The sequence below is a fragment of the Buceros rhinoceros genome, unplaced genomic scaffold, assembly GCF_000710305.1.
Source record: "Buceros rhinoceros silvestris isolate BGI_N320 unplaced genomic scaffold, ASM71030v1 scaffold13, whole genome shotgun sequence".
In the NCBI taxonomy this organism is placed as follows: Eukaryota; Metazoa; Chordata; class Aves; order Bucerotiformes; family Bucerotidae; genus Buceros; species Buceros rhinoceros.
In genome coordinates this window covers 6,383-17,978 of record NW_010401560.1, presented here as the reverse complement: position 1 = coordinate 17,978, position 11,596 = coordinate 6,383, and the positions used below count along the sequence as shown (strand labels likewise).

The 11,596-nt window shown below is 42.3% G+C and overlaps 1 protein-coding gene across 1 annotated transcript in view; it reads left to right on the top strand.

Moving 5' to 3' along the window:
- The window catches only part of SKIV2L2 (superkiller viralicidic activity 2-like 2 (S. cerevisiae)), a gene marked incomplete at its 5' end in the record, with an annotated part of 45,762 nt that extends 43,535 nt beyond the window's left edge, over positions 1 to 2,227 (top strand). The window contains 2 exons of the mRNA XM_010132293.1: positions 1,525 to 1,629; positions 1,990 to 2,227. Of these exons, the coding sequence (XP_010130595.1) occupies positions 1,525 to 1,629; positions 1,990 to 2,042 (158 nt within the window). The remainder of the gene's footprint in view (positions 1 to 1,524; positions 1,630 to 1,989) is intronic.
- Between the last annotated feature and the right edge of the window lie 9,369 nt (positions 2,228 to 11,596).

The window sequence follows — 11,596 nt, the reverse complement described above, 5'->3', positions numbered from 1 at the left end:
CCTGCTGCAGCAACTGACGTGGCCTACCGCTGCCATAGTGATATGTTTTAGAAGTGTTGTTTTACTTCACTTCTCACTTTCCCAACAGCTTTATAGAATGTTCTTTTCATAGGGACAGTGTTTCTCCCGATATTATGCCTTGTCTAGAGCTAGTGTTTCATTGAACCATAGTAAGGTCATCCAGTCCAGTCCTGCAATAAGCAGGGACAGCTTCAGAATGTTTCCAGGGATGGGGCATCTACCACCTCCCTGGGCACTTGTGCAGTGTTCCACCACTCATAAAAAATTTCTCCCTAGTCTAAATCTCCTCTCTTAGTTTAAAACCACCATACCTTGTCCTGGTGTAACAGGCCCTGCTAAAGTTTGTCCCTGTCTCTCCTCTAGCCCCCTTTAAGTACTGGAAGGCTGCTGAGGCCTCCCTGGAGCCTCCTCTTCTCCAGACTGAAAAACCCCAACTGCCTCACCCTATCCTCATAGGGCATGTGCTCCAGCCCTCTGATATCTCTGTGGGCTTCCTTTATGCTAGAGACCCCCAAGCTGGACTCCAGGTGGGGTCCCACCCGCATGGAGTAAAGGGGCAGAATAACCTCCCTTGATCTGCTGGCCCTGCTTCTCTTGATGGGGCCCAAGATAACACTTGGCTTTCTGGGCTGCAAAAGTACATTGGCCAGCTCATGGCGAGCCTTTCATCCACCAGGTCCCACAAGTCCTTCTCCACAGGGCTGCTCTCAGTCCACTCATCCCATATTTATCCTATGACAGTTATTTTGCAACCAATAATTTTGTCTGTAGGTGAGACATGATGCAGGGGGAAATGACCAAACAGTGAACCATTTGTGTGCTGCCAGAAGAGCCTAAGTATTAGGGTCATTTTGTGATGCTTGTTACTGTAACTTGGGCTGAGCTGAGAAGTGAGTTAAAAGAGGAGGCGAAAGTGTGACACAATGCAGTGGGTATGGGGTTCCATTTGAGGAGTTAGTTATGTCAAAAAAATGAGCTTGTACACGTTATTCTAAGCAAGTGGTAGAGTGGTTCACAGCCTCTGTGAGTGGTACAGGAGTTGTAAGGTAGACCACTTACTGTCTCACTGGCTCTACCAACTAAAGAACTAAGGTCTATTACAAAAATAAAAATATAAACAACACCCCCACCCCAAAGCCTATGACTGGTGGCTCTTGAAGCCGCAAACTTGTAAATCCTGCAAACCTGTACATTTTTTGAGGGAAGTCTTAACAAGTGAGTGACAGAAAATTACCCTACTAAGCAGCCCAGAAAGCCTTCTGACTAGGTATTGGGAGATAAGGCAGCAGAAGAAAATAAGAGGACAAGCATCTGGAGATGCTTTAAGGAAATGCCTGATGGAGAAATTTACTGTTAAACAGAAACTAAGCTTAAGACATGGGCTGTTCTCACCCTTGGCTTCTAGACAAATTGAACAGGTTCCAGAAGGGACTATTGCTTTGGTTCAAAGTGGGCTCAAGCAACTGAATTATTCAGTGACATGATGTGGTTCTTTTTATACAGGTAGCATAATTCGTTGTATGAGAAGACTAGAAGAATTGCTTCGGCAGATGTGTCAGGCTGCAAAAGCCATTGGAAACACAGAGTTGGAAAATAAGTTTGCAGAGGGTATGTATTTCACTTTGATGGGATAAGAAACAATTCTAGAAAGCATATGAAAGGCAGGGGGTGGTGTGGGTGAAGATGATTTGGTAATAGGAGTTTCTGGTATTGACTTCATGGTAAGTAGCATCATTGCTCTCTTTTCAGATAACAAATACTACGAAGTTTTAACTTGAAGGGGTAGTGTTTTAAGGCATACTGACAGTTTAGCCAAGTTTGTGACCGCAGATGGATGTACAGTGACTTTCATTTAAGGCTTGTAACACTTTCTCTACTGCAAAGTATTACATGCCTGCAACTGTCCTTAAAATAGTTATTGTGGCAGTTATGACAGCTGGATTTTAATATGGTTTTTCTTTTTAATAGGGATTACAAAAATCAAGAGAGATATTGTGTTCGCCGCCAGCCTTTACCTGTAACAGAAGGTACCTTCTAACAACAGTACTAGATTCACATTATGGAACAAGTTCATCAGCTTCACAAGCTACTTCCATCTCAAGTCATTATTTCCTTTAATGGTGTGTATTTAAACCACAGTTGTTTCAACGAGGCATGTACAAACAGCAGCGTAGGTAATATAACTGTTACATGTTTTCAATAAAAATTTACAATTTGAATCGCTTTTTTGTTTTAAGCAAGAGCTTGAACCAACAGAAATTTAAAGTTTAGATATACAGTAACTGTGGTTGGTGTTAATTTATATACAGGTGAAGTGAGCATCCAGGAGCAGCAGCAGTCTCTTAAAGGCATTTACTTATATTACAGAGTTAGACTTGTGAATTTTTTTCCTTTCAGAGAGCAAGACAGGTGTGTGTGGGGGGGTCACTCTTCATGGCTGGTGATTGCTGCCGAAATGATTTCCATTTGTTGGAGTCTCATGTAGGGTTGTATGGGAATCTTCTTTTGGTTGAAATGTACATCCTCTCACTTTGAAGAAGTCAGACACATACACAACCTAAGTAAGTGAACAAATACAGTGTTAAGCTGCTGCACTTAGAAACAAGGGGTGTGTGCTTTTGAAGAAGGTAAATTCTATGATCAAAATTAATAGGAAGTTTAAACAGATTAAAACATTAGAAAATTCCTAGGAAGTCTCATATAAAATTCTGGTATCTGTTCTTCCAGTTGCTCTTTCCTGCAGCTGTTACCACCCACCCTCCACTGGCCACTGATGATTTCAGTGTGTGCTAACTGGCTGTTCTAACTGCTTCATCACAGTAGCCCTTGTTTGAACAGCTCGCAATGACAGAGGAAGATATGCTTGTGGAAGGCCCACATCACCTGTACCATAGTACAAGAAAGGAGAGCTTATGGTTTAGCTGAGTAGCTGAGGAAGAGGGTTCAGTAGTTACCAACTATTATTCTGAGGGTCACTCCCATTTCTTTAAAAGCTGGTTAAACCAAACTTGGACTCCTCTCCTTGGCCAAGGTTCACTGCAACTCCCTACACTAGCTCTAGCTCACTACACTGTCTCACCACAGTTCTAGCAGCTGTAGGGCCAGCTCTAGCTACACTACCTTTCCCTGTGTTCCTTTTACCACCTCACTTCCTTCACAGCTACCAGCTATGAGATAGGACTTTGATCTGGTTCTGCAGGTTGCTTTCTTCCCGCTCCCTACTTCACCAGGTCATACTAGTAGACATGCTGGGTACACTGCTGTACAGAGTGCAATAAATGAGAAGACTTCTCTCATGGTCCCTTCCCTTCCTACATCACTTCTTCCCCTCCCACTGCAAAACTGAAAACTGCAGAACACAGTTTAGAGAAGCAGAAGAAACCATCTTCCACACTGAAGGCTGGGCTGATGGCCCCGTGTGCTGCTTCAGCTGCACACCAGGTGAGTGTCAGCTTCTGCTTAACAACACATTCACCCGAATCCAGTTAGTGATCCATGTGCTGTTGCTTCCTCAGCATGCTCTTACCTCAGCTTTGTTTCTGGAGGTGAACTCTTCAGTTCTGTCAGCTAAGAGTGGTGCATGTATTTTTAAAAGTAATTGTGTCACCTTTCAACTCTGTTCACTGTAATGCCACCTTCTACTCATTCTTGCATTACTAAGCACCTCTAAACTGCCATCTCAGTCATCCAGCACCCTTCACTAAACTTGTCTTCTTAAAGTTCCCTCAGCTCTTCAATTCCTCATGCTTCCTCCTCACTCCCTGCATTTCTTTTCTTAGAAAATGAGATTGTACAAAAATGAGGGGTAGGATTATGTTTTAGTCAACAAAGCCATTTAATTACAGCTAAGTCAGCATGTAGGATTCTCCAGAGCTGCTCCAAGATGTGCAACAAGTAAACAAAACTTTTTGTCTAGAAATGAACCAAACTCTTCTGACTGTCAGCTGACAAAGCATTTATCTTGGAAGGGTCTTCCCAGTAAGCTGCAGTTCTTGTAACTAAATTCTTCAGTATGACCTCAATCAGCTCATGTCTCTAAACCAGAAGTTTCTCTGATCCCTCCTGTCCCACGGATGATTCAACCATTGCACTCTGGTGACAGCTGGCACAACTGCTGCCGCTACATCAACCAGGCCTGCAGCTCCAAGGTTAGCTGATTCCCTGTTCCTTGGGACAGCTTTTCACTCATCAGTGCAGCTAAGCTCCATGTGCTGGTTGTTTTGAACACCCTTTTAGCACTCAAAATGCACACAAGAAATGGTGAAGGGTTTTGGTTTCCCATCAGACTGAAAAAAACCAGGCTGTATAAGCTGGCAGAGGCAACCACTTCATGGGGTTTTTGTCCTGCTTACCTGCTACACAGTTCTCTGTTATTGTACCTGAGCTTTAGAATTTGGCTAGAATGAAACGTTATGGTTATACAGATGCCCATGTTTTTTCAGTTCACGGTTTCCACCTCTTGTTACTTGCAAAGCTCTTTGGCAGGGACAATTTCATGCTGTCTAACAGCTAAAACAGCCTCTTAACTCATCATTGACCCAGAGTCTGCCTCACTCCCTGAAGTACTATTGCTACACCCAGTTGAAGTTGTTTCTCCTCTCCAAGAATTTTCAAAGCATTAGGAAGACAGGTCTCTCTTCCTCTAAAATTGCAGGCTGCAATTTCAAGGTGCTGTTTATAAAACAGTTTGTTTACACACACAAACACGCACTCCCCCTGCTGAGGAATTACTTACAATGAGCACAGCTACCACTGCTCCCTGAATGAGTCCTGTTAAAACATCACTCCAGTGATGCTTGTAATCAGAAACACGCGAGAGACCCACATAGATGGATGCAGCAATAAGACCAAATTGCAGAGTAGGACGTACAAGTCTTGCCCAGTCTCCTTTCATTCTGGCCTGAAGGTAAAGCTAAAAGGAAAAGAAAAACCATTATGAAGTGAAGTAAATAACAGAGGCAGTAATCATATAACATGGTTTTGCATCTGTTTGAAGAGCTGAGTTGAAATTTGTGTTCAGAGACATGGTGATGCCCACAAGTGTTCCAAGTGCTGTACTCTCACAGGTATGCTATGGCAATTTGATAGTCACTGTTGGACTTAATGTTTTCTGTAGAACTACATAACACCATCATAAATCCTTGCTGTACTTGTACCAATGTGACAAATTACTTCTTTCAGGATAGAGATATAGGTCACTTAAGCAAGTCTTACACGTACACAAAAATAAAGCTGACAACCACCTGAATTTACAGGCCACACACAGGGAGCCCCATTTTGCTCTGAGCAGGAAGACCATTAACATTTTTAGTAAAGTTTACGTGGACTACCTATAGAACTGAAAAGTTTTTAACTCTTTTCTCAATTCCAGTCACCTTTAGTATTACCGATTTTTAGCGTAATATTCCAGCTGTAGTTAAGTGTCAGAACTAACTGGATATAATGACATTTCCTCAGTTGTCACTGGTATATTTCACTGAGCTCCATCTGTTCCTGGTCCTTTTCAGCTGCCTATTAACCATGTTACTGCACTGGTAAGCCAGTAGGTATGTGCAGTTCCCAATCTTTCTCTTCCCTCAGCTCTATTTACATAGTATATATCTATGTTTTTGATGTGTTACCTCAAATTCACAGCATTTAACTCTATTAATACTTTCCCGTCTAATATAGGATCCTGCTTTGTCTCCGCCTTTGGTCTGTCTAGGACAAAGACCTCTTTTTTCAGCTGTAAGAGGAGCTTCTCCAAATCCACCCTGTAAGCATCACTGAATTTATTCTGGAACTTGATTCTGTGACCAAAAAAAGGCACCATAGTTACTGTCTTTACAGACAGGAACAGTAAGTTATACTTAACATTTCAAGTATATCTTTTCCGTACCATCTAGGAACTTCAGGTTGAGTACAAAACCTTAACTGACAGTCTTGCAAAATGACAGGAGCTCACTAAAACACAGCCTTCAGACACTAAAACAGGACGCTAAACTTCTGGAAAATCCCTCCATCACCAGCTTCAGAAGCCATGGCTACCCTTTAGCAGCATTACATTTACAATGCAAATACAGGTAAAGAGCACGCACTTGAGATGCAAAGGTGCTACTTTCTGAAGTTAAACATTTAGGGAACGTTTGGTTGGTTTCTCTGAGTAACTGACATCACAGTTTTGGCCCGCTGACATTTTCAGCTATAAATAGAACATCAAAAGGATCAATGCTATCTATATCCAGTTTTCTTTAATAGCAAGGTCAGAGTGAAATCTGACTCTCAAGGAGCTGCATCTAAGCCTGAACAGGAAAATAGTTTTTTCCTCCTCAAGTGGGTGCTGCATGTTTCTAGGAACCTTAAATTCACTACTAGGGAAAATACTGTTTAGCTGCTTCAAAAATTAGCTGTCTCTCAGTTCTTCTAGCAAAAGGTGTTTTAATGGTCTTCTATTTATACTGCTTCTGGATTTACCAACAGTAGTCCAGAAGGCTCCCTGAGTGCCAGATGGAGGAGCTGGGTCCAGGGTGCACACTGGTAGCCTATAAAGAGCTGGCTGATGGTGCGATACTGGCTGTTCTTTCTTCTTTCCATATTCCCACTAAATTCTGCTTAAGACAGCTAAAAATACCTTACTGCAGTAAAGTTTTTTCCATGTAAGCATTTGTGGTAGTTGGCAAAGACATAGAGTTGCATTAGAAAGAAAACAGGTTACACAACTGCAGATAGGTGGGAAACCAGCTTTACTTCTGAACAGAGGAAGAAAATGAGGTGAGCCACACAAAAAGAAAACTTGGAAAGATGCCAGCCCACAACACTGAATGACCAGTAAAATTGTCCATGAATCTCCCTCATGCAGCACGTATTCAGATTTTCCTCTATCTCATGAAGCATCAAGCAAAAAACTTTGGATTTAACATCTGCATGAAGACTCAATTTCCCATGCTGAGAGAGTCTTGTCCAGTCATAGAAAAGATCTGGAGCTGCTTGATCATCTGCAGAACACATGCAGTGGACTACAGGCTTCCATCAGTCCTAGGTGCTTCTTCACACTGCCAACTCCAGCAGCTGTACAGGAAATGCCCAAAACTCTTCCTGCACCTTCTACCAGCAGATGCATTTATCTTATTCTAAAGTGGGGTGTGAGAAGGGTGAAAAGTCATACCAGATATCAGTGTCAGTGTGACTCATCACTGCGTTTTTCAATTTCAGCAGCAGCAGCTGTTCTTCTGGTTCTAGTTGGGTTTTTTGGTTTTTGTGGGGGTTTTTTGTCATCCCAGTGGTTGTTCAGGTGAGAGTAATTGCCTTTTTTTCCCCTGTTTTTTGTTATCATGGCTGTTGTTCAGTTGAGAGTAATTGCTTATTAACCAGCAGCTGCAATGGCAAATTCCCTATTATTTTTAAGCAGGTAACTTCAGACTGACACTGCTTTTAGTCTCAAGGCAGTCATGGTCCCCTACAAAGATTCTTCCTGCTGCCATGACTCACCCTTAGAAACAGCAGTGACATGTTTGGGCTGAAACAAGCCAGCAGGACCACACAGGAAAATAAAGCAGACAAAGAGAGGAAGGACTTTTTGCCTGATAACTCCATTAAATATAAACCAAGGTTGATAACAGAAGTATGCCCAAGAGTCCTTTATATAAGTATTAGTCCTTATATAGCATGACATGCACAATATAAAGACGGCCTACCATTACACTGCATTATCACTCACTACTGTTTTGACCCTGCTGACTAACGGGGGGCAGGGGGAGGGCAATGTCGTCAGAGTGCTTACAGACCCCCTACCAATACACACAGCATTCCTCAGGTTCTTTTGCTCCTCTTTGAAGTCATTTACAGCACAGGCTTAAAGAAGGAAAACAGGAGGAAATCCCTGCCTGTCTCCAGTGCTAGAGATGTAAACAAGCCTTATAAGTACAACTTGTAATCTACGGAAGCAGCAGGAACTTTAGGAAATGCCATCTGGTTAATGCTACTGTAACACCCCTTACCGACATTCCACTTACTGCTGAGAAATACACTTGCGAGCCGATGAACACAGCAGGAGCACCCAGAGCTGCTCTGGAAGCAACGCTACCCCATCAGTGACAGCTATTTGACCATGCCAGCCTCCCTGCTATCCCAGTTACGAGGAGTGACCGAGGAAACTGGGGTGGTTTAGTCTGGAGAAGAGGAGGCTAGGGGTAGACCTTATCACTCTCTACAAGTACCTGAAAGGAGGTTGTGGGGGTCAGACTCTTCTCCCATGTTAGGAACAACAGGATGACAGGGAATGGCCTTCAGTTGCGTCAGGGGAAATTTAGGTTGGATATCAGGAAAAATTTCTTTACATAGAGGGTCATTAAGCATTGGAACGGGTTGCCCAGGGAGGTGGTGGAGTCCCCATCCCTGGAGGTGTTTAAAAGCCGTGTGGATTTGGTGCTGTTTTAGGAACTCCTTAGTTCACCTTAGTGCAGGGTGAACAGTTGGGCTTGATGATATTAAAGGTCTCTTCCACCCAGATGATTCTGTGATTTCTGAGCATCTGTCTCATCATTCAGTAATAACATACAGCTATGGTCTATTTCTTCTCACCCTCCAATCCTGCTGTTTCTCATGTTTGTTGCTTTTAAAAAGTGCACAAATGGATTTCATAGCAACTTTCTTGTAATGAGATTAAATAATCTGCAACTTTTTCCCTACTAGCTAATGCTTACTGTATAATGAAAATATGTTCTCCACACCACACACATCCTGAACACAAGTTTCTTCTTAATCTATGGTCTAGTACTTCATTTCTAAAAATACTCACAGGAATGAAAAGAAACTCTCAACCACTTTGTGGCTTCTTGCAAGAAGCCACAGACATGAATGGAAGGGTCTCTACAACTGTAGAGTTATTTGCTACTCTTAACATTTCTAGCATAGCTTTCAAGTATTTGCTTTTCCACTAAAGCAGTATTTACTCACATACGCACCACACACCCCCCATGCCTGCCTACCTGATTTTACAGTACAGTGACTTTTGTTTCCTAGATGGACTTTTGGAGGTGTAACCATGTGGCTTCAGAAGAAAATTTCTTAAGGGGGGGGGTATGTGATGTGTTAGCTGTTAAGGGCACAAAATTTTGAAATGTACTAAAAGCTGCTCACTCCACTAACTGAGGTCATATTTCACATTCTTAGTTTCAATACTTAAAACTCCTCAGTAATTTTTTCGTTCAATACCTTCTTAGCTTTTTGCCAGACTCCTATTACACAAAAAATGCTGTACTGCAAAATGTTTTGCCTGTTAAGGTATGGGAAATCCTCGTGCACTTTCAATCCCCCTTCAGGAACAGAAGTCAAAAGGAAGAAAGTTTGGGGAGTTTTTTTCCTCACCCAGGAAGAGTTTTAGCTGTGTGAATTGATTTCTTCCGTCACTTTTTGAAAATGGATTTTCTTCAACAAGAGTTTATGTTTTCCGATACCAGAAGGCCCCAGTAAATCTCATTTCCTACAGGCATCCTGTTCTAAGGAAGGGAAGCACACTGTCCCTCTGCCTATTTTCCCTTTATTTGTCTCTGCACTACTATAATACTCACAGCACTGTGAACATAATAGCAAAACAGAGGCAATATGGTTTTCCCAGAGAGAAGATTCCCCTGTGACACAGGGAAATGAGAACACTTCTCTTTTCATCTAAATACAAGTAGTAAGAGTCTAGGTAAGAAAAAAGGTCCAGAAAGTCAGTTTTCCTATGAAACAAGGCCTGTGGTCTCTCCAAGTAGAAGTTTCAGGACAGAGCAAGTATATGGCATTTCCTTTAGCGAGCTTAGCATTTGCCATTATTCGTGCTGAACTATGGTTTCATGCCTGAGCATTAAGAAAAAGCCCTCTGGCATTACTGATTTGCTTGTAACTGGCGTAAGACCCTACTGCAGTTATAATTAGTATGTGTATCCATTATGGGCTACAGTTAGAAAAGCTCGTACTTTGAAGCAAGTCTGCTGACCCAGAAAGTCCTGAGAGCCACAGTCACGAGTGCCGTGGAAATCCACCACAGGGATTCTTCCCAGACCAAACAGCTCTGGAACAGTTACACGTAAGCCACCTCAAGTGTGTGTACACATGTATGTGGTTGGCTTTGAGATTTCTGGGGTGGAGGGAGGTACTGTGTTTTGCTGGTTTTGTTAATGAGGCACGGGTGGAAGGTACAAGGGAAAGCAGAGGAGGAACCAGTGTTTGAAAGTCTTCAGAAAAAAAAACAGCCTCCGAGTAACTAATATGATAAAAAACAGGGCAAAATTCTCCAGACCTGGGGTGAGGAATGAAGGCTGAGAATACACACACATTTGTAGGATAGGAAAATTCCATTTCTGTGGATATTCCAAGGACATCCTTACAGGACACAATCCTCCTGGTTCCTAGAACTATGAAGTCTTCCACTAGGAAGCAGAGTAGATGCTCAGAGCACCAAAGTAACTATCCACCCTCCAGCTCCATCAGTAAATACGCATTGTTGCCTTTCCATGAGGAGTGGGGACTCCAGTAACTACACTACTACACACTTCTGCACAACACAGCTGGCACATGAGTATCTTTGATACAAGCAGTTATTCACACATAACCCTCCAACAGAACAAAAAAGCTGAGACATTCACCCTGGATTCCTGGAGAACAATATAAAGCAACAGAAAACATTTATCTGCCATCTCCCTGTTCCAGTCCTGCTCAACAACCTAGCAGTACACAACAAGACACCTATACCCTGCTTGAACAAGGCAACAGGGCAGAATAAAAGCCCTCTTCAAAGGTTTTCCAAGCTTTCTACTTCTGTGAACATTTGCAAAATAGCTCTTCCTTTTCTGCATGTTACAGGAAACTTTACAGATTCCTTTGTATAAAAGCTATTAATCATATTTCAGCTGCCACAAACTGGAATTCAAGGAAATGTAGGAAACCCAAGAAACAAGTTTAAAAATTGCAGTTCTGAGCACAAAACAACAGCCAGGAGCCATAAGATGTGCTAAGATATAACATGCAATATACAGTCTTGTGTTTACTGAATATTACATGCAGGTGCCACAGCTTGTTTGACACCTGTAAGCACTGTATCTGTGAGCAAACAGAGCAAGGAATCAACCAACAGGAGACTGACTGCAAACCAGAAATCCATGTGCAGTTTCACGTGAAGCTCACTATTAATACAGATAACGCCTATACCCCATGATCCCCCATGAGCCCGCAGAATGGGCTCACATCCAAACATAAAACTGCACTATAAAAGCACTACGGAGATGTAGCAGAATTCTTGAGTCACTCATGAGCTGGAGTTCTTAAAAAAAGATGAAAAAAGCGATTTAGACTATGAAGTGTATTTATTTTGCCTTTTTAATGAGATCACTTCCTTTTTACACACGTATTTATGATCCCTGGTAGGTTTGCAGTATTATCTGCTCTTTAGTTTTATTTTGTTTGTTTGGGCAGAAAACAAAGGGAAAGCAACAATTCAGAGTTAATCCATCCTCTTCTGTTGAAGGAAGAGGGTACAGGTCTGCAGTTAATTCAAGGTGGAGGCGTACCTGGGCTGCTGCTCAAAGGTGTGTTCCATCCCTTTGCTCTAACCTCG